Source organism: Physella acuta, unplaced genomic scaffold (genome assembly GCF_028476545.2).
Source record: "Physella acuta isolate Inbredline_101_S28 unplaced genomic scaffold, ASM2847654v3 ptg000808l, whole genome shotgun sequence".
Taxonomy (NCBI): domain Eukaryota; kingdom Metazoa; phylum Mollusca; class Gastropoda; family Physidae; genus Physella; species Physella acuta.
In genome coordinates this window covers 469,400-493,313 of record NW_026732326.1, presented here as the reverse complement: position 1 = coordinate 493,313, position 23,914 = coordinate 469,400, and the positions used below count along the sequence as shown (strand labels likewise).

At 40.2% G+C, this 23,914-nt stretch overlaps 1 protein-coding gene across 1 annotated transcript in view; it reads left to right on the top strand.

Annotated features, from left to right (window-relative positions):
• Positions 1-17,958, top strand: part of LOC131951353 (protein PRQFV-amide) — a 55,582-nt gene extending 37,624 nt beyond the window's left edge. Inside the window, exon 2 of the mRNA XM_059313726.1 lies at positions 15,706-17,958. Within this exon, the coding sequence (XP_059169709.1) occupies positions 15,959-17,776 (1,818 nt within the window). The 5' untranslated portion in view covers positions 15,706-15,958 and the 3' untranslated portion in view covers positions 17,777-17,958. The remainder of the gene's footprint in view (positions 1-15,705) is intronic.
• Positions 17,959-23,914: the final 5,956 nt, after the last annotated feature.

Below are 23,914 nucleotides of genomic sequence, written 5' to 3'. Positions count from 1 at the left end.
TGTACAAAGTTGTTCTCTGTCACGAATCTATGAAATCTTCAAAACTAAAACGCCATTTGAGACGAGTCATTCGGAACGCACCAAAAATATATGGAGTTCTTTTCACCAGCATTAATGCAAGCATCAAATGAAGTCGCGATAGAAAATGCCAAGCAAAAAAAAAAAAAAAAACAATCGGAGAAAATCTCATCAAGCGCTGCATGTACGTAAATGTTAAATAACACATTTTTATCGAAATTAAGCTTACACCATTGTTTGCTTTTCAAGTTGATAAATCAACAGACGTGAGTTCGTGTTCGCAGTTGCTGGTCTGTGTTTATATTAATGCGGATGATAGCAAAGAAGAGTTGCTCTTTTGTGAAGATAGCATGGAGAAAATAAATACCTTTTTTGAAACTGGATGATTAAAATGGGTTAGAACGGCTGTGGGGTTTGTACGGATGGTGCGCCATCTATGTTTAGCTCAAAATCGGGCTTTCAGAAAACAGAAAAGATTTAGCTCCCTAACCACTGCCCTAACCAATCGACATCAATAGTCCATTGCTAGTATAAGTCGTAAATTCTATAAAATCTGGAGCCTTCAAAGAACTGAGCAAAAACATTAATATAGATCACGAGGTTCTGCTCTTCTACACTACAGTACGCTGGCTGTCAAACGAAATGTTGTAAATTGTGTTTTTGAATTGAAATCTGAAATCAAATTGTTCTTGGAAGTGCAAAGGAAACAAGACTTTTTGGTATACTTAAAACGACATAGAGTGGTTGGAGAGAGTATCAGACCTAGCAGATGTATTCGAACATCAAGATAAGCTTAACCTGAAGCTTCAGGGAAAATGAACGAATATTATAACTTTCCATGATAATCTCGGGGCATTTTTATCAAAGCTGCAAAATCGGTAAAGAAAATAAATCTTGGAAATATTGTACGTTTGAGAAACTCAGCGGTGTGGTAGATGAATCTGATTGTGAGATAATTACAATTTTGAAAGAAGCGATTTCTGGGCATCTTGAATCTCTTGAAAACGAACTGCATCGCTATTTCTCTGAGCTGAAAAAATTACAATCTGCATTGACGCATTACCCATTCTCTTCTTCCCTTGATGTTGCCAGCATTCCCGATGAATTACAAGATGAATTCTTTGATTTGCAGAATGATTCCGAGTAAGATGAAAAACTGCAGACACAATTTTGGTGTAGTATTCACCATTCATACCCAAACGTAAAATTGATTGACTTTTCGAGAATATATTTTCAACACTATTCTTCGATTAAAAACAAAATTAAGATAATTATAATGACATAGGTTGGCATTAACAATTTTTTTTAAAATTAAAAACTTAACCACGAAGGTTTAGTGAATAGTATGCTATTAAATTAGTTATCAAGAGTAGTTCATATTGAAAGTCTATTAGAAAATCTTATTTTAGTGCTTATTAATTTCCATACTAATTTTGGCTTTTTAATTCTATGGGGGTCGCGGGTCATTTACTTTTTATAAAAGGGGGTCGCCACTCGAAAAAGGTTGGGAACCACTGAGCTAGATGGTATGAAGACCAAATCAACGAGTGTAGACAAGGATAACGAAATAAATAAATTAATTGATAAAATAAAAATAGGCCTACATGGATGAATAAATTAATGTAAAAATGGATGGATTGCATCAGTACACCGTAGCCGTTAACGAGGGTATTTAGAACAATTAAGTTAATATATTTAAGTCTGCATTACGTGTCTAAAGAACATAATACACCTTACTTTTTTGTTAACTCTCGTGGTATGTCTGACTGTTGTAGTTGTTTCCCTTTGTAAATAACAAGAAATCTACAGGTCAACAAGGTTCAGACCCATGTGCTATTAGCTTCGTCAAAACTTGATTTAACTATGTATTCCACTTCTGACGACAAGGTTTTGTCTTTGCCTCACCGTCATTAAGGTTAATTAGCTTAATTACAAAAAGTCAAGTAAATTCTCCAAGTATGAAGTTTCCCCCTTATTTTAACTAAACTGTGAGTTCTCATCATTCACCTTTTTACACTGCCGAGGTTAACAACCTTCAAGGCACTTGACCTTATTAAGACATGTCTTTTCATTTAGCGGCTGAGCTTTTGTGCATCCAAGTTTTAGTAAATGATTTTAGAGTTTTAAAACAACGTGTAATGGTAAAGAAATTGAACTTAAGTTCAACACATATTAGGTATGTGACGATTATAATTCCACAAAAGTGTAATGGTCAACATATTTTTAGGTATACATGCCTATATATTTCAATGTTACTTACGTTAATTGGTCTGTACATTTTCAGGTTTATAAACATTTTATCGTTAAATTAGCGTGTTGATAAACTCAGATTCAAAGAAGTTTATATAGATCTATATTTAGTTCTAAACATAACTAGCTATTTCTGTTTAAATCTTCTCATCTCTTTCTTGGCGTGTGGGAGCCTCCCAAGGGAGACGCCCCCCCCCCCTCCCTCCCCGCCACCGCCACCCCCCCCCCCCCCCCCACCCGTTTAGAAACCTTTCCCCTGCGCTACATGCTGCAAGCCATCTCAAGGCTCTCAAACATTACACCAGTGAATAATGCCTCGGTGGTTTAGTTTATAAGAGAAGTGGCGAGGGGGTGGGGGGGTGGGGGTCACGTGGTGAAACAACCAGGGTCTGTAACAAGAAGCGATGGACACTGGACCCGTCCCCGGGGCTAGAGCATGTCCCCAGGCCGGGGCTAATGCATCTTGTGCTGGCTCAGGGCGAGGCAGACAATGCCAGACTTCCTAACCGCACGTGTGGCTACAATACCTACCTGACGAGAGCCCAGACCTGCCCGTTTGGCTTCTTGTCTGAAAACTCTGGCCAGTAAAAGATGGCTGATTTCATGTATGCGATACGACGCAAGCAATACCCGCTTAATCGAATCGTTTTTTGTTCTGTTGCATCTATTGCAATGTAACAAAATCGGCTATATGGTTAATTAAAAGATGTTGCGTTGTAAATAAATAGATCGCGCGGAAAAGATTGGTGAAAAAGATAATTAGTTGTGCGGAAAAGATAGTTACAATATGACGATCATGTGCAACATATACATACAACATCAGTTACTTCAAACAATACATCCTTTTTTGAAAACACACTTTTTTGTGAAAAAGGATTAGGTCTTTAAAAAAATCCCTTGAGTTTGAGACAAGTCTAACTTTTAAGGCACTTAAAATAAAGCAAAAGCACAATTCATACTACCCCCCCCCCCCTTCAAGTTTCAAATTTTAAACACCATTCATAACTTCATCCTTGCTTTAGCTTGAATAAAATACCGTCAACAAGGAGCCTGTGATTAACTTTATGGACATTATCGCACAATTTATGAATTGCCTATCACGTGATTTGAAGTATTCAACTAATTATAGCCTCATGCCTCGCAGAAATCGTGTGGAAATTTTCTGTACATGAAAGAAAGAAACGTGCGAAATTGTCGATTTGTTTCTATAATAAGCGTGGTAAAAGTCATAGTTTTTATCTGTCTTGGGTAATTAAAAACATAGACGGCTCAACTAATTTCTTGCTGGTTTGACATCGACGAGGTGAAGCTAGTTAAAGACGTTAACTGCGAGTTGATGAATTAAAAAATGTGGAAAATAATAACCGAAATTATCTTCTGCAAATGTCAGCATTTCAGCAAGTTACTTGGTCACCATACGGATTGGTTGCATGGCATACATGTTGGGGTTAGACTTGGGAAACATGTAGGGTGGTGGGCAGTGGTCAAGGAAAGTTTAAAGTACAGTGGGCGGTGGTCAAGGGAAGTTTAAAGTACAGTGGGCGGTGGTCAAGGAAAGTTTAAAGTACAGTGGGCGGTGGTCAAGGGAAGTTTAAAGTACAGTGGGCGGTGGTCAAGGAAAGTTTAAAGTACAGTGGGCGGTGGTCAATAAAAGTTTAAAGTACAGTGGGCGGTGGTCAAGGGAAGTTTAAAGTACAGTGGGTGGTGGTCAAGGAAAGTTTAAAGTACAGTGGGCGGTGGTCAAGGGAAGTTTAAAGTACAGTGGGCGGTGGTCAAGGAAAGTTTAAAGTACAGTGGGCGGTGGTCAAGGGAAGTTTAAAGTACAGTGGCCGGTGGTCAAGGAAAGTTTAAAGTACAGTGGGCGGTGGTCAAGGAAAGTTTAAAGTACAGTGGGCGGTGGTCAAGGGAAGTTTAAAGTACAGTGGGCGGTGGTCAAGGAAAGTTTAAAGTACAGTGGGCGGTGGTCAAGGAAAGTTTAAAGTACAGTGGGCGGTGGTCAAGGAAAGTTTAAAGTACAGTGGGCGGTGGTCAAGGAAAGTTTAAAGTACAGTGGGTGGTGGTCAAGGGAAGTTTAAAGTACAGTGGGTGGTGGTCAAGGGAAGTTTAAAGTACAGTGGGCGGTGGTCAAGGAAAGTTTAAAGTACAGTGGGTGGTGGTCAAGGGAAGTTTAAAGTACAGTGGGCGGTGGTCAAGGGAAGTTTAAAGTACAGTGGGTGGTGGTCAAGGGAAGTTTAAAGTACAGTGGGCGGTGGTCAAGGGAAGTTTAAAGTACAGTGGGTGGTGGTCAAGGAAAGTTTAAAGTACAGTGGGTGGTGGTCAAGGGAAGTTTAAAGTACAGTGGGTGGTGGTCAAGGGAAGTTTAAAGTACAGTGGGCGGTGGTCAAGGAAAGTTTAAAGTACAGTGGGTGGTGGTCAAGGAAAGTTTAAAGTACAGTGGGTGGTGGTCAAGGGAAGTTTAAAGTACAGTGGGTGGTGGTCAAGGAAAGTTTAAAGTACAGTGGGCGGTGGTCAAGGGAAGTTTAAAGTACAGTGGGCGGTGGTCAAGGCTTTAATGTACAGTGGGCGGTGGTCAAGGAAAGTTTAAAGTACAGTGGGCGGTGGTCAAGGGAAGTTTAAAGTACAGTGGGTGGTGGTCAAGGGAAGTTTAAAGTACAGTGGGCGGTGGTCAAGGGAAGTTTAAAGTACAGTGGGCGGTGGTCAAGGGAAGTTTAAAGTACAGTGGGCGGTGGTCAAGGCTTTAATGTACAGTGGGCGGTGGTCAAGGAAAGTTTAAAGTACAGTGGGCGGTGGTCAAGGGAAGTTTAAAGTACAGTGGGTGGTGGTCAAGGGAAGTTTAAAGTACAGTGGGCGGTGGTCAAGGGAAGTTTAAAGTACAGTGGGCGGTGGTCAAGGGAAGTTTAAAGTACAGTGGGCGGTGGTCAAGGAAAGTTTAAAGTACAGTGGGTGGTGGTCAAGGGAAGTTTAAAGTACAGTGGGTGGTGGTCAAGGGAAGTTTAAAATACAGTGGGTGGTGGTCAAGGGAAGTTTTAAGTACAGTGGGCGGTGGTCAAGGAAAGTTTAAAGTACAGTGGGTGGTGGTCAAGGAAAGTTTAAAGTACAGTGGGTGGTGGTCAAGGAAAGTTTAAAGTACAGTGGGCGGTGGTCAAGGGAAGTTTAAAGTACAGTGGGCGGTGGTCAAGGCTTTAATGTACAGTGGGCGGTGGTCAAGGAAAGTTTAAAGTACAGTGGGCGGTGGTCAAGGGAAGTTTAAAGTACAGTGGGTGGTGGTCAAGGGAAGTTTAAAGTACAGTGGGCGGTGGTCAAGGGAAGTTTAAAGTACAGTGGGTGGTGGTCAAGGGAAGTTTAAAGTACAGTGGGTGGTGGTCAAGGGAAGTTTAAAGTACAGTGGGCGGTGGTCAAGGAAAGTTTAAAGTACAGTGGGTGGTGGTCAAGGAAAGTTTAAAGTACAGTGGGTGGTGGTCAAGGAAAGTTTAAAGTACAGTGGGTGGTGGTCAAGGAAAGTTTAAAGTACAGTGGGCGGTGGTCAAGGGAAGTTTAAAGTACAGTGGGCGGTGGTCAAGGAAAGTTTAAAGTACAGTGGGCGGTGGTCAAGGGAAGTTTAAAGTACAGTGGGCGGTGGTCAAGGAAAGTTTAAAGTACAGTGGGCGGTGGTCAAGGAAAGTTTAAAGTACAGTGGGCGGTGGTCAAGGGAAGTTTAAAGTACAGTGGGTGGTGGTCAAGGAAAGTTTAAAGTACAGTGGGCGGTGGTCAAGGGAAGTTTAAAGTACAGTGGGCGGTGGTCAAGGAAAGTTTAAAGTACAGTGGGCGGTGGTCAAGGGAAGTTTAAAGTACAGTGGGCGGTGGTCAAGGAAAGTTTAAAGTACAGTGGGCGGTGGTCAAGGAAAGTTTAAAGTACAGTGGGCGGTGGTCAAGGGAAGTTTAAAGTACAGTGGGCGGTGGTCAAGGAAAGTTTAAAGTACAGTGGGCGGTGGTCAAGGAAAGTTTAAAGTACAGTGGGCGGTGGTCAAGGAAAGTTTAAAGTACAGTGGGCGGTGGTCAAGGAAAGTTTAAAGTACAGTGGGTGGTGGTCAAGGGAAGTTTAAAGTACAGTGGGTGGTGGTCAAGGGAAGTTTAAAGTACAGTGGGCGGTGGTCAAGGAAAGTTTAAAGTACAGTGGGTGGTGGTCAAGGGAAGTTTAAAGTACAGTGGGCGGTGGTCAAGGGAAGTTTAAAGTACAGTGGGTGGTGGTCAAGGGAAGTTTAAAGTACAGTGGGTGGTGGTCAAGGGAAGTTTAAAGTACAGTGGGTGGTGGTCAAGGAAAGTTTAAAGTACAGTGGGTGGTGGTCAAGGAAAGTTTAAAGTACAGTGGGCGGTGGTCAAGGGAAGTTTAAAGTACAGTGGGCGGTGGTCAAGGCTTTAATGTACAGTGGGCGGTGGTCAAGGAAAGTTTAAAGTACAGTGGGCGGTGGTCAAGGGAAGTTTAAAGTACAGTGGGTGGTGGTCAAGGGAAGTTTAAAGTACAGTGGGCGGTGGTCAAGGGAAGTTTAAAGTACAGTGGGCGGTGGTCAAGGGAAGTTTAAAGTACAGTGGGCGGTGGTCAAGGGAAGTTTAAAGTACAGTGGGTGGTGGTCAAGGAAAGTTTAAAGTACAGTGGGTGGTGGTCAAGGGAAGTTTAAAGTACAGTGGGCAGTGGTCAAGGGAAGTTTAAAGTACAGTGGGCGGTGGTCAAGGGAAGTTTAAAGTACAGTGGGCGGTGGTCAAGGGAAGTTTAAAGTACAGTGGGCGGTGGTCAAGGAAAGTTTAAAGTACAGTGGGCGGTGGTCAAAAGAAGGTTATAGTGTATCATAGTAAAGGAAATTTAAAGTGGGCAGTGGTCAAGAAACATAAAATGTAAGAGAGCTGTGGTCAAGGCCCACGGAAAACAAAACTTTACATATGTGCTTTTAACTTATCGTGTATGTGCGGTTTTACCTTCATGTTATTTTGAATATCTGATAAAGGACATGGCATTTTGAATAAATGAAACGATATAAAGCACACGTATACTTCTGACACACGACATGCCTTATTGTAACATCCAAAATATGGCATAAATGTACTGAAGGCAACCTCACCACACTTTCAAACTCTCACAAGCACAAAGGCTTTCAGGAGAAAAGCGACATTTTTTTCCCCGTGGTTATGCCAGAAAAAGGGCCCATGCTATTTATTAAAGGATAAGCCAATTTCTAAACCCCGGGTAGAGGTCGGCACGTGACCTTATACTGCCGCTCTGGACACGTTCTGGGATGTAGGTCACGTCCGATTGGCTTTCCCGTCCCCCAAGATGGTGTATCATTTAAATAAAAATTTAATTTTACCGGTTAGTGGTGGGATTTAGGGGGGGGGAGGGGTTGAGGATGGGAAGGAATTGATTATGTCATTGGGTACTAAACACAATGGAGATCATCCAGATACCACTTGGAGGAGGGAGGGAGGAGGGAGGGGGGGGAGAGAGGGGGGAGAGAGGGGGAGGGGTGGGTGGGGCTATGGGGTGGGGTGGGAAGGGTAGCGTGAACGGATGGAATTAGTCACCGTTTAGTTCAAGTGAGTATTGATACTGAACAGTTTTCATGCTGTCGTAAATTTTAAAGATTAAAAAAAGTAATGTTCCCATCTGAGACACCGGGAAAAAAACCCGGTGGGCCGCTGGATATGATACTCTAGTAGACCTATTAAAGCTTGGATTGTTTACAAAAATAATATGTTAGTCAACCATATACTTCCATTATGCCTAGTCGTGTAAAACTCACCTTTACGATTCCGTTACCTCAAGCTCAGTCGCGGGAATCTTCACCAATCTAACACTATCCCCAACAAGTTCTGGGCAGAATGTTTATCTACAAGAGGAATCAGCCGATCAAACACAGTCCCCCAACGACAGACGCTACGACCGAACTTTCATTCAACTCCAAACACGATTTAAGCCACTGTTCCTTACTTTATTAGATGTTCTCTTCACCACAACACAACAATCCCCCCCCCCCCACCATAACAATCGTTCACACCCACTTTTATACCCGCACTCGACCTTGGGATAAAAATACATAAACACCCCGGGGTGAACTCAACTCACACACACCTCTCCCCTACGTTCTAGGCAATTCTAATGAACCCACAACTGACCCCTAACAACAGACATGAGGAAAAGCTAACCCGCACTATCGCGTTTTAAATTATCAACATTAGGATTGTTGAAACAAGGTGATGCGGACGAATATTTGTTTATTGCGTATAAATGTTTGAGAGATTACTCTTAAAAGGGTAATTCATAAAGTAAAATTTTTCGAAACACATTGTCTTCGACACACATTGAAAATGTGTATGTTTATGTCAATAAAAAAATTATGTTTTAACTGAAATTGAACAATGACATAATTATTCACAATTCAGTTCATCTTGCTGAAGTTGTTTATCCTACAGTCACTATTTTAATGAATCTTTAGTCATTTATTTTTATTTCTTTATATAACTTCAATTAATGAATTATTTGGGGTTTTTCTTTTTAAAAAATTGTAATTATACTTGCGATTTATTTATAACTTTTTGTTTTAAGTGTATACTTCAATTTGTAAAATGACCCGTGACTTTAATGCATTGACGTCAATGGATAAAAAATGTACCATGAAAATTAAGTCAGAGTGGGGGGGGGGCTTTTCTTTATTTACCAGGCCACTTGGACATAGCCAGCCCACCCCTACCCCCTGTCTGCTGCTTTAGTGTACAAACTTGTAAACATATTATTATCTTGATAACTCTTCCTGAGTCTAAAACTTTATTATTACCAAAACTATAAATTATACGCAGATAAATGTTGAACTTTTGTTTCATGATTTCCTATACACTTTTCTAAAATTAAATATTTTTTCTTTATATTCCACTTTTGCCGCTATAAAAAATGTAAAACCTCCCAAAATTAGACAGACGTTTTTGCGTGATGAGAAAATAGATATCTGACTAGAGACGTTTGGTCGCGACTTCCGGTCCACTGAATCCATCGTCTGCTGGGTTTTTGAACTTGGTTCAAAGCTAATTTTAGCTCTAGTCACGTGTTCACAATAGACGTATTTGATTGGTTAACTCTTCGTCGACAGGAAACCACTGGTTAAAAGTATTCTGGCTGATTGAGTCTATTTAACTCAAGTCATACTAACACAGTCATGTTAAGTCATAACATCTCAGTCATCTAAAGTCATACGAATACAATCGTTTATAGTAATATAAATAGTCATCGGAACACATTTCAATACACACATCGCAAGTCATAAAAATACAGTCATCTTAAGTCATGTCAGTACAATCATATTAAATCATATAAAGTCATCTTAAGTCACGTCAGGACAATCATATTAAATCATTTACGGTCATCTTAGTCGGTAGGACATAGACAGTCTACTATTTTTCAATAAAGTTTCCCATATTTAGCATTAAGGTTTCCATATTTATCATAAGGTTTTCATATATTTTCCCATATTTAGCACAAAGGTTTCTATATTTAGCATTAAGGTTTCCCATATTTCGCATAAAATACCCGTATTTTTAAAAAGTTCTCCATATTTCCATATAATTTCCCATATTTAGCACAAATCCTAATATATAAATCCCCACGTTCGCACATCTCTCTCTCTCTCTCTCTCTCTCTCTCTCTTTCTCTGTCCGCAAAAAATTTTCGCCGGACATCACGTCAGAATCGGCAGCGATATATCGAGAACTTTTTACGGACTTTTGTTGAAAAAAATATGTTAGATGTTTTAAATGTATAACCACAAAATTATTTAAAGAAGAAAAATAAAAAATAAAGGCGTATTCGAATATAGAGAAACAGTATTATTTATGCAACCGGAAAAGTGTATATAAACTTGAGACAAGAACGCATTTAACAATGACGTCGCTTATTGTTTACACTAAAACACTAAAACAAGAGCACGAAACTGATGACGTCATCTTCCGAGTTTAGACTAGATCTAAATCTACGCAAAAACTAGATCTACACTTAGACGCTACGTCGCTAAGATCTATTCTAGATCTAGATTTAGACTCTATCTACCGTAGAATCTATTCCAAAAATAAATTTCTATAATAAACTTTTTCAGGACTTAAATATTTTATAGAAATCTGTGTTTGTTTAGCAATGAAACTGGCTAATTTTGGGTAAAAAAAAATTTGAAAAAATAGGTATATTCGTGTAAGTTATATTTTTAAACACTTCTTATATTCTCCATATTTTAAAAGGTACCTAATTAGCTGAGATGATAGTGTACTTGATACCAGACAGGTGGTGCTGGATCGAGACACACCAAGTCAAATCTATTTTTTTTTTAAATATGTGAATCTTCCTATTTTAGACTATAAAGAAAGGAACTACTTTGGAAATCTTTGTTTATCTATGCAATTTGCTAATCTCAATAATATATGAAGCAAAGTTGTTGGGTGCTTAACATCGGGCACTTCCCGGCGCCGCAGGCGCTTCAAATTTGGCAGGATCTTGCCTTGGGGCGACAGAACACGGGGGCCGGTGCCGGTTGGCCTAAAGGTCTACGATGAGGGGGTCAAAACAGACCTCGACTGACCGGCGCTATAAATCGAAAAAAATGTGTCCACATAGGAACCTCTACATAACTCCTGAGGTCGTAGACCGACCCTCGGGCGAATTAATTAAGCATTCAAATTCTCAATGTTTTTGAAAGCCTAAGCGAAGCTGGGCAGCATGCCTAGTCTATAATATAAGCGGGCAAGTAGTGTGTCAGTCCTTCCTTCCTTCCTTCCTTCCTTCCTTCTGTCATCGCTATAGCTTTTGGAACCATAAAAGTAAACATTCGCACCATGCTGTGCTTTTCAGTGCACCGCAGTGTCTTATTATAAATATTAGAGTAGGGTTTGTTTATATAACGACATAGAGCTATTTTATAATTGCCACTGTGTTTACTCTTTTGCATAACTTAAAGAAAATATTAAATACACGCACATTGCTAAAACATATTAAAAGGATCAATGTCAAATATCTTTTTCGTTTATATTCCTAGAAAAAGTGGATACATTTTAATAACATAATAACAGTACGGTAGAAAAATCAAATTAATTTAACTCTTTTCTAATTTTGACAAAGGAGGTAATTTAAAAATACATTAAACTCACGCTAATAAAAAATGTGAATGCAAATATACGTTCGTCATAGAAGGAATTAGTGTTGCAATAATATAATTAGCAAAATGTGAATGCAAATTATTCGGATGTGTAAGAGGAAATTATTGTTAGAAAATTATAATTAGCATGGATTGATAAAAGGCAATCTTTTATTTATTTTATTCACTGAATGTAGGCCCTACTGTTTATTACTTATAATTTTTAATCAACTATTCAGCACTATTATAGACGCGTCATCACGTTCATTAGGTGCGCAATGGTTTTAGTTATGAAACTCTATTGTAAATTTTTAAAATTTAAAGTACTGGAAAAAAATGCGTGAATGGATAAAGTGAAATATTGTATTAATTAAGCATTCAAATTCTCAATGTTTTCGAAAGCCTAAGCGAAGCTGGGCAGCATGCCTAGTATTATAGATACTGCCTATTATTTATATGTCCCCGGGTGCCGACCTTAGGGGGCGCCAAAGTGGGTTGGAAAAAATTTGCGAGGGGGGGGTGGTGGAAATCGAAAGTTTTAGGGCTGGGGAGGGGAAGGGGTGCAAATCGAAAGCTTGAGGGGGGTGCAAATCACCGGAAAGGGCGCGATTTGGCGCTACGGGCTAGACTGTGAGCAATATGCCTTTATGATTGCATTTAAATTGTGTTTATGTTATGAGTGTTTTGTTTGTTTTTTCGTTGTTTTTTTTGCGTTCGTTTGTGTTGTGTTTAGTTTTGTTCTGTTCTGTTCCCAAGTTGGTACATTTAAAAAAGATTTACCGTGGCGGAGCACGGGATGCAGCTAGTGTTTCTATATTTCGCATAAAGGTTTCCATATTAACCATTCAGTTTAAGTCAATAAACGGTCACCAATAAACGAACATTTGAAACACGGTCAAAGTCAGAAAGTAGCGAAAATATAATTAAGAAGGAAAAAGGGAAGGGGCGTCACTGCCGGCTTTGACGTAAGTTTAATGCAAAGTTAAGTCCCTTGTGGCCTGGAATATTCCGCCAGTTAAAAACATGAATGACAGATGGTTTGAATTGATCTGATGGGTGACAGCTTTGAACCCTTGTCACGCCACTCGGAGGCTATACACTGTATAGAACTTTGAGTAAATACCGCGGGATGTTCAACCGAAGCTTTCAACAATGACATGGTGCTAGAGACTTGACTACACGGTCTAGGAGAGACCTATGGCTCCAGACAAGACAAGTATGTAGGGTTTAATTGAGTTGTGGTATCGCACTACAGCAGAAATGTCTAAAGTGTAGCGGGATTGTCACATTAGTGTGACATATATTGTGACGAGTTGTCACGTTAGTGTAACATATATTGTGACGTGTCACGGGGGTGTCACGTTAGTGTAACATATATTGTGACGAGTTTCCACGTTAGTATGAAGGAGTGTCGCGTCAATGTCACGGGGGTGTCACGTTAGTGTAACGGGACGCTAGGCTAGTGTCACGTTAGTGTGACGAGGTTTCACGTTAGTGTCACGTTAGTGTAACAGAGTGTCACCTTAGTATAACGCAGTGTCACGTTAGTTTGACGTGGTGTCACTACGGGAACCTGTAGTATATACTAGTCATATTTATACAAAAATGTATATAATTCACTTATAATACTGCACAAGTAGGTGAACGTAAATCTTAAGAGATGCTTGTAGTTTGATGCATGGGTTCATATCTCATGAGATACTGGTATAGCGGTTTGTTGGATAAAAGCTACAATCAACTGATGTTCAATGCATGTTTTTATGTAGTCGTTAGATATGTAAGTTTTTTTCATAAGCTATAGATAAATATATGTACATACAGTCGTACGGGAGACAACTGTGCCATATACATACAGAGATTTCTGCCAAAACGTTCAGGTCTAGTCCATTGTAACCGGTCAATTTTTATGGGTCTAAAACACATTCAGTAAGAACCAGAATGGAATCAGCATTAAATAGTTCCCAGCATTAGTTGAGTGCAGCGCTAGATCACGCGAAGATACGATTGAGAAAAAGTAATGTTATTCAACAGGGGGAGGGGGAGGGGGAGGCTTGCAGAGCAGTTTATGGATAACTAGAGTCGTTCTGTGTAGAACGTTTATAGTTTTATCCATGGGTCTCATCAAAATACAGGATCGGATGAAAACATGGTGAGACTAATAAAAAAAATTATCTTGGTAAGGTGTTCTCAAATGGTTTATACAGGGAACCGCGTTATATTTTGGTTTTCTTGGTGAATTTCTTGATGAAGGACAGTGTGTTCGTCTGTGGACACATTTACAGTAAGTCTTTAGTCGTTGAAAACAGTACTTTTCAAGGGAAATAATTAAAGACTGTTTGAATATCTTATTACAATGAAAATTAGATATTCATGCATTATTATTTGATATGCATTTATTTGCAAAGATAGAAAGGACTGGACGATATCCCACCACTAAATACATTTACAGACAAGCAAATGGACACTTTATAAAAATCCTGCAAACTTTCCCTTAGTTTACATTAAAAATGCCCAACTTTTTGTTTTTAAAGAATTAATTAATTAAGCTGTGCAAGAATTTAATTGTCTTTCGAAATAAAGCAACAAGAGGAAGCCTAGTCTTCGTGTGTTCGTCACAATTAATTGTAAGCTTAATTAGTCTGTAATTCTTACATTTTGATTGATTAATCAGCTATACATTTATAGGCTGTGAGCGAAGGAGGATTAATAGCTGTGTGGATGTGTGGGTGGATGTGTGGCTGGATGTTTGGGTGGATGTGTGTGTGGATGTGTGGGTGGATGTTTGGGTGAATATGCGAGTGGATGTGCGAGTGGGTGGATGTGTGGGTGGATTTGTGGGTGGATGTGTGGGTGGATGTGTGGGTGGGTGTGTGGGTGGATGTGTGGCTGGATGTGTGGCTGGATGTGTGGGTGGATGTATGGGTGGGTGGATGTGTGGCTGGATGTGTGGGTGGATGTATGGGTGGGTGGATGTGTGGGTGGATGTGTGGGTGGATGTGTAAATGAATGTGTGGGTGGATGTGTGGGTGGATGTGTGAATGGGTGGATGTGTAAGTAGATGTGTGAGTGGATGTGTGGGTGGATTTGTGGGTGGATGTGTGGGTGGATGTGTGGGTGGATGTGTGGGTTGATGTGTGGGTGGATGTGTGGGTTGATGTGTGAGTGGATGTGTGGGTGGATGTGTGGGTGGATGTGTGGGTGGGTGTGTGAATGGGTGGATGTGTAAGTAGATGTGTGAGTGGATGTGTGGGTGGATTTGTGGGTGGATGTGTGGGTGGATGTGTGGGTGGATGTGTGGGTGGATGTGTGAGTGGGTGGAGGTGTAAGTAGATGTGTGAGTGGATGTGTGGGTGGATTTGTGGGTGGATGTGTGGGTGGATGTGTGTGTGGATTTGTGGGTGGATGTGTGGGTGGATGTGTGGGTGGATGTGTGGGTTGATGTGTGAGTGGATGTGTGGGTGGATGTGTGGGTTGATGTGTGAGTGGATGTGTGGGTGGATGTGTGGGTGGATGTGTGGGTGGATGTGTGTGTGGATTTGTGGGTGGATCTTTGTCTTGATTTCTTAGCAAAAGCTCAACTTTTATACATTTTATCTCTGTATGTCACCCACTCCTCTCCCCCAAACACACCCACACAACCACACGTACACACGATGTACACGAATGTTACGTACAAACCACTTAGAGAATTGGTGAGTAAACACACTCGGTGTGAGTACAAACAATGGCGAGCGAGAGTGGTTAAAACAACAGAGGGGGAATTCAATGGGATAGCTGGTCTCACTTTTACTGAGTACACTAACAGGATAGTGGGGCTGCTGGGGGTAGTTTGGGATGGGGAGGGGAGCCCGTGGGCGGGGCAGCAACATACTGGTGGGGGGGGGGGCTGGTGGACGGGATGACAACCTCCTGATGGGAGGGGGCGGCTCAGGGGGGGGGGGCAGAAAACAACCTACTGGAGCCAGAGATTTTTTTTTAAGAAAAAGGATAGTTTATGACTATCCAAGTCACAAAAAAATGTTTCAAAAATATATTTCCTTTGTTAAAAAAAATATGTTCTGTTTTTAGCAAATATGTAGATTTATGTAGACTGTTGACTATTCAACAAACGAATCGGGACAACGCTGATTGTGTTAAAAAAAACTTTTAATTTCTCTATCTGCCTAGTTGTGTACCTATAAACAAACTGCAAACCCTAACTTTCACTGGTTAATTTATTGGGAAAAAAAATAAAAAAATAAACTGCCTTTTTTGTTAAACAAAATGTCTAACAACAATTTTTTTTTGTTTTCCACAGAGCAACACGTAACCCTGGTAACCAGTTGAAAGAAATTTTCTAACAGGACGTGACGTCAGAGAACACAGTCAACCAGATCTAGGCGGCTTACAAGAAGTGAGCCTCACACAACAACCTAGATCAATCTTGACCTTGCTCCAATCAACCAATCATCTGACAGTAGACAGTCACGTGACTCATGTCTCTGGTCCCTGAGCCTGCCTACGTCAGCTAGAAACACCCCCAGCGCCCCTCCCTCCGCCACCCCTCGACCATGCATTTACTGAGCCTCGTTGTCGTCGCGTACCTCCACACCTGCCTGGGCGTGTCCAGCAGTCAGGTGACCCCGCCCCTCCAGCCCACACCTAGCACGCCCAGCGATAACGAAAGCGTCAAAGACCTTCCACCAAAATCGTACCTGTCCTCCATAAAAACAAGAACGCGACGAGAACTCGAAGAGGTCAGCCTTAAGAAAAAGCTCAACGATTTGGACAACGTCAACTCGTATTTAGAACAATTGAATCTTTTCTCTACTGATCCATCCACCGACGGCAGCAGTTATGACGGCGAAGCCACAGTTCTGTCTAAAAGACCCAGACAGTTTGTGGGCAAGCGAGGGGACTATTCCCCAGACGACAAACTGCTGGACGATTTGATAGCCGACGCTTTGTTGGACTCGCTAAGCGGAGACAATTTTGGAGACGATGACGCGCGCATGAGTAAAAGACTGCGAAGCTTTGTGGGGAAACGGGGCGGGGAGTACACGTCATATCCTGATGATGACGACACAATGTCGTTCGAGAAACGTCCTCGGCAGTTCGTCGGGAAGCGAAGTCTTCTGACCTACGACGGGGAATTTATCGAAAAACGTCCTCGGCAGTTTGTGGGTAAAAGAGGAATGCTTGACTTCGGGAGCCTTTACCACACAGAAACTAAAAGACCTCGGCAATTTTTAGGGAAAAGGGATATTGATGATTTTCAAGATTTTATTTTCAACGAGGAAAAACGACCACGTCAATTTGTTGGTAAAAGAAGCCTCGCTAATTTTGATGAGAGATTTTCGGCAGAAAAGCGGCCAAGAAATTTTATAGGGAAAAGAAGTGAATTTGAACAGACTTTTATGGAGGAGAAGAGGCCCAGACAGTTTGTTGGTAAACGCGACGCTAATGACATGGATAGTCTGTTTGTTGATGAACTAGATAAACGCCCTCGTCAGTTCATCGGTAAAAGATTCTTCGGCGATTTGGATAACCTAGACACGGACAAGAGGGCGCGAACATTTGTAGGCAAACGAGATCCAGAGCTGGACGAGAACATTGAGAAGCGCGCGAGGAACTTCGTTGGCAAGCGCATGTCAGATGACGACGAAGTTTCTTTGGCGAAGCGGATACGAGATTTTGTTGGGAAGCGAAGTTTGACTGAAGAAATCGAAAACGACAAAAGGTTTCGCAACTTTGTTGGAAAACGATATTTGACGGACGATATTGAAAACGATAAGAGACTTCGCTATACCGGTGGGAAACGAAGTTTAGAGGACGATATTGAAAACGATAAAAGATTACGCAATTTCGTCGGAAAACGAAGTGTGGATGACGATATTGAAAACAATAAGAGACTTCGCTATACCGGTGGGAAACGAAGTTTAGAGGACGATATTGAAAACGATAAAAGATTACGCAATTTCGTCGGAAAACGAAATCTAGAGGACGATATTGAAAACGATAAAAGATTACGCAATTTCGTCGGAAAACGAAATCTAGAGGACGATATTGAAAACGATAAAAGATTACGCAATTTCGTCGGAAAACGAAATCTTGAGGACGATATTGAAAACGATAAAAGATTACGCAATTTCGTCGGAAAACGAAATCTAGAGGACGATATTGAAAACGATAAAAGATTACGCAATTTCGTCGGAAAACGAAATCTAGAGGACGATATTGAAAACGATAAACGTTTAAGAAACTTTGTTGGGAAAAGAGAAGATAAAAGAGCTAGGAACTTTGTGGGAAAGCGGGATGAGACGGAGGGTCAGGTGTCCAAGCGGTCAGCAGAAACAGCTGAAAACAAAGCGGCCGAGACGGCCAGATGACCGGAAGTGTGACGTGGGAGCCAACTGAGCATCCATTCTTGTTGTCCATCAAGTGGGGAGAGCCACGCCCAGATGACAACTGACAGTTCTAGACCCCGGGAGGTGGGGTGGGCGGCGGAGGCATCACTGTGAGGAGTCTGGCTTCGTACTTACAAGCTCGCCTGTACAATAAAGTTGCAAAAATGTACACATTAAACTTTTTTGTCTGCTGTTTTTATCACTCCGTGTGCAAAATTGTCAAGTCTAAATGTTCTTTGTGCTGTTTTTAATCCCTGCTTACGATAATCTTACAGTCTAAAATATCTGTGTGCCGTTCTTCATTGCCTCCATGTAAAACACTCTGTCTTGTCACGACTGTCGTAACTTTATTTTTTTTTCCCATCTTTCCAAATTTGGAGGGAAACAGCACGCATGTAGTCAACGCTGTCGTCTACATGTTTGTACTGATTTAATTAGTCAGTTAACCTTTCGATCCAAATTAGCCGTTAAATAATGGATGTGATTGAACTCAGGCGATCACTCAAGGGTGACGGTAAACGCTTAATGAGAGAATGAGTAAACTGGCCAATTAGGGAAGGATTGCAGGTCAAGTGAGTTCAACTAAGTGTGACGATTATTCAACGACTTACTTTAATTAGCTAATTAATATGTTTGTCTATATTGACGACCCAGGATGTTTTCCTGGCCAATCTACATTTGTGTAAAAAAAAATGCATAAAAAATTTCTCTGGCAACTTGGCATTTATCCAGCCTAAAAAATGTTCTGGCCAGTTTACATTTATGGAGCCGACAAAGAATATCTGACGCTTTGAGAGGACAGGGCGGTCACATGACCTGGTCAACCAGGGCTCATGGGTTCGAAACCTGGTGGTGCCATAGTTTTATGTCAGACACAAGGAATCTATGAACAAATAAATAAATAAATCATAAATAAGGAGGTCGCATATTACGACATAGAAATCCCACATACTATCTTAGGGTCTTCCACTTCATAACTGACGTAATCAGATATAGGTGGGTGCCATGTTATAGATGGGGGGTCACACAGTATAAGTAAGGGTTCCCACAGTATAAGTAAGGGGCCCACATTATAAGTAAGGGGTCCTACATTATAAGTAAATGGTTAAAGTAGTTGGGTCCCACAGTATAAGTAAGGGGTCTAACAGTATAAGTAAGCGGTCCCACACTATAATTAAGGGGTCCTACATTATAAGCGAATGGGTCAAGTAATTGGGTCCCACAGTATAAGTAAGGGGCCCACATTATAAGTAAGGGGTCCTACATAATAAGTAAATGGTTCAAGTAATTGGGTCCCACAGTATAAGTAAGGGGTCCCACATTATGAGTAAATGGGTATAAGTAAGAGGTCGTCCCCCCCCCCCCCGAAACACGTCTACCGCCCCCTCCCCCCTAAGAACAAAACAGAATTTATATAGAAAATATATACTTTTACTAGTGTCCGCCCCCCCCCCTCACGAAATTTTAGTCCGCCGGAAAAATGTCTGTAAGAAACACTGGTCAGTTCACAAAGGATCAGCAAGCCTATTTGTTGATATCTTACCAGCAATAACAAACTAATGAATTTTTTACAAGAATCTCTGCCCAATTTTCTGCAAGCTCTCAAAATACATTAAAACATAAAAACTAGTGTTAGTAACAAACTAAAACGCTATGCGCATGCCTAACGCGCATGTACTTTAACATTAATCTTCTATAGTTTCGTTTTAAAAGTCTGTTAGGAGGTGACCTGATTTCTTGTGATTCACATTTGAAACTGTGAACGGTCACATTTAAACGGACATTTGAAACGAGGTCAAAGTCCACTGACGGCCAGCGAAAATGGTTTTTTGGGGTAAAGCTCTAGAGAAAATGAGGAATTCACAGCAAGATTTGACGTAGATGAATCAAAGTTATCTCCCCTGTGGCCTGGCTATTCGACCTGTTTAAAAGATGAGTGACGGCTGGTTTGAACTGATCTGGTGGGGGGGACAGCTTTGAACCCTGGCCACGCCACTGAGGCGGTACACGGTGTAAGACATTGGGCTTGGTGCCACATGACAGTTTCATTCGCAGACTTTTATTTTTCTCCTCGATAGCAGAGTGGGTTAGGTTTAACTCCGGCTGCTGGGTAGGTTAAAGTAAGGCTCAGACTCCGGCTTTCGACCTACAGCTCCGGGAAAACTGAGAGCAGCTATGTAGATGGGTCACGTGAGTTCATAGAAAAATTGACCCCCCCCCCCCCTTTTCTCTTTTTGTCGCAAACATCCCCAAGAACCTATTTCAGGTCACTCTAAAGGTCAAAAGTAAAAAAAAATATACGTTTTTACTTACTGGTTAAACGGCTACTCAGTGACGTAACTAGGGCCAATGCGGACAGACACCTTCAGGGAAGTTGATATGACGTCATCTTGATGCTCCACTCACGTCATAAGATAAGACAGTCAAAATCTCAACTACCAAACACATACTCTCTTTATGAAACTCCATGTTGAAACACGCGAATGATAAAAACAGAACGTTAAATCAAACATAAGAAGATGGTTTTATTTAATTTGTTGTCTAGAGAGTAAGTTCCAGGCTGTCTACGAACTTGGCGCTCTGCTTGTTGGGATTATCTGGACGTGTAGCTGTGTGTTCGACTACAGGACGTTAGGTACTTTCTCGAGTTCTATTACAAGAAACGGGCTCCATACTTAGTTGAACTTTCAGTAAAGAAAACTTTGGACTGTATAATTTATTGAGATGAGTGGATCCCAGATTCGAGTTCGCATGACGTCACTGAGTCCATCAAGCTATGTTGAGTACCACTACCACTGTGGGTGAGTCGGTGTGAGAGGTTACCACTGTGGGTGAGTCGGTGTGAGATGTTACCACTACCACTGTGGGTGAGTCGGTGTGAGAGGTTACCACTGTGGGTGAGTCGGTGATTTACCACGAAAAGAACGCCAGCTTTGTTTTTAATGAACACTTATTTTTTTTTAAAACGATTTACAATGAAACAGAAACGTACAGCCTCACTCTGTTTCACCTGCCCGATTGGCTATGTCAGGTTTGAAAGGATAAATTCAATGATAATCTTTGGTGTTTACAGATATGTTTTCTTTTTGGCTTCAGGGTTAGGTAGACTTGTTGCGTTTAGTCCAACTAGAAAACAGCTACATACACAAAGAAAGGTCAGCTATATATTCAGGGCTAGGTAGACTTGGTGCGTTTAGTCCAACATTCGGATAATGATAAGCAACTAGAAAACAGCTACATACATAAAGAAAGGTCTGCTAAATATTCAGGGCTAGTTGATGTTAGTAGTCAACTTTTACAGGCAGAACAACCCATTCAATAAGAAACAAGAGGAGCACGATTAAATCAGCACTAAATAGTTCCAAGCATGCGTATCTGTAGTTCTCGTGTAGATGTGATAGATATCACAGATTGAGGAGATGTTTCAGCTTTATTTGCCGTTTCATTGAATGGCCTTCCTCTAATTATTCGTTATGTAAATCAATGAGATGAGCCTTTTTATAGCCGGCAAATGCATCTACAGGCTAGCACTGATATACTGAGAGTAGATTTTGCTGTGGGTGTGTAAAAAAAGTAAAGTTTCCCTTTCAAACTTGACAGTAGAGTTCACCTGTTTCTGTGACCTCAGAATATGAAGAGATAGTGTGGTCAGCACTATGCACAGCCGCCTCTACTTTGCTTAACGTGAGTTAGGTACTTATCGGAGTTGGGTGGACTCAGGGACGATCTACTGACTTGAACTCGGTTTCGAACTCGAGAGTTACGGGTTAGCAGTCTAGCTCTCTACCGCTAGACCACTCCGTCCCATGCTGTGGGTGTGTGCTAAAATAAAATTATTAAACACTAGTTAAATGGCCCGTTGATTGAGACATACAACGGGCGATAGGTTGACAGTGTTGTCTTTTTCTCTAAACCGAAACCAAAACCAAAAGCACAACCTAAACTTCAAATTTAACTGGAAACGAAAAATGTCATTGAAAACAGATTTTTATCCAAAATTGGCATTTTAACCGGATTTGGTAATGTATAACCTACAGAAAAACTTGACTTACTTATTAACATGTTATTTAGCATTGATTGGTCAGTTTCTTAGCCGACTGATATGACGATTTGCAATTTCCTAATGTCGTGTCACCTCAATATCCCTTTGGTCGATGGTGTAGTTAAACTCTGATCAGTTGACCATTAGACATTACAATCTTTCTTTTGTTAAATTCGCGACTAGTACCAACCCACCCCTTCCCTCTTTTTGTGAAGGCTTAGATGTGTAAATACTTTATTATATTAATCCACACGGATATGGCATTGTCTTCTTTAATACATTTATTCTGTCCCTCTCACACACCTCCCCCACCCCCACCCCATGCAGAATATTTGCTTTACTATGCAGTGGAAGAAGTTTTTGCTTTCACAGTCCTATTGATTGTGGTGTCGCCTACGCTCTCAGTCGGTGAATGATGTATCGGGTATTGAAACTACTCACTAAGACATTTTTCCCACTAGAAATTTTTCAAACGCTTCAGTTGGAGTCACCCTTCCCCCCCCCCCCCCTCCACCATTTTATGTGCTGGCTTTAATCTGTCCTCAATTAACACTATAGATGTTTAATTAGTTGTTAATACAGCTGGTTTTAGTATTGTTTTCTCTGTCAATTTGTAGGTCACTGTCTTAGTGTCATCCCTCGCAATTTGTCGTCAAATGTCAATTTGTACTTTAAAGACTGTTTAACTCTAACCAATCATAGGTGTCGTTTTGTTTGCTTGTTTGTTTGTTTGTTTGTTTGCTTGTTTGTTTGTTTGTCTGTCTGCCTGTCAATTTGTACTTTAAATATTGCTTAACTCTAACCAATCACAAGCTAGAACAAACATAGGTGTCGTTTTGTTTGTTTGTTTGTTTGTTTGTTTGTTTGTTTGTTTGTTTGTTTGTTTGTTTGTTTGTTTGTTTGTTTGTTTGTTTGTTTGTTTGTTTGTTTGTTTGTTTGTTTGTTTGTTTGTTTGTTTGTTTGTTTGTTTGTTTGTTTGTTTGTTTGTTTGTTTGTTTGTTTGTTTGTTTGTTTGTTTGTTTGTTTGTTTGTTTGTTTGTTTGTTTGTTTGTTTGTTTGTTTGTTTGTTTGTTTGTTTGTTTGTTTGTTTGTTTGTTTGTTTGTTTGTTTGTTTGTTTGTTTGTTTGTTTGTTTGTTTGTTTGTTTGTTTGTTTGTTTGTTTGTTTGTTTGTTTGTTTGTTTGTTTGTTTGTTTGTTTGTTTGTTTGTTTGTTTGTTTGTTTGTTTGTTTGTTTGTTTGTTTGTTTGTTTGTTTGTTTGTTTGTTTGTTTGTTTGTTTGTTTGTTTGTTTGTTTGTTTGTTTTGTTTGTTTGTTTTGTTTGTTTGTTTGTTTGTTTGTTTGTTTGTTTGTTTGTTTGTTTGTTTGTTTGTTTGTTTGTTTGTTTGTTTGTTTGTTTGTTTGTTTGTTTGTTTGTTTGTTTGTTTGTTTGTTTGTTTGTTTGTTTGTTTGTTTGTTTGTTTGTTTGTTTGTTTGTTTGTTTGTTTGTTTGTTTGTTTGTTTGTTTGTTTGTTTGTTTGTTTGTTTGTTTGTTTGTTTGTTTGTTTGTTTGTTTGTTTGTTTGTTTGTTTGTTTGTTTGTTTGTTTGTTTGTTTGTTTGTTTGTTTGTTTGTTTGTTTGTTTGTTTGTTTGTTTGTTTGTTTGTTTGTTTGTTTGTTTGTTTGTTTGTTTGTTTGTTTGTTTGTTTGTTTGTTTGTTTGTTTGTTTGTTTGTTTGTTTGTTTGTTTGTTTGTTTGTTTGTTTGTTTGTTTGTTTGTTTGTTTGTTTGTTTGTTTGTTTGTTTGTTTGTTTGTTTGTTTGTTTGTTTGTTTGTTTGTTTGTTTGTTTGTTTGTTTGTTTGTGAGGCTTCTGACGTCAAAAAGCCAAGTATATTATTGCGAACAAAAAAAAACCAACTTTCAGGTCACGATTTGAGACATGGTTTTATGACGCTCGTGGATGCTCTAACAATTCCATTTAAAAATTCGGTAACAACCCCATCCCCCAAACTGCAGCTATGCATCATAAAATTTCGCGAGACAGGAAAAAAAAACACGAGAAATTTTGAGACCGAAAAACGCAGAAATTGAAATGTTTTTTCA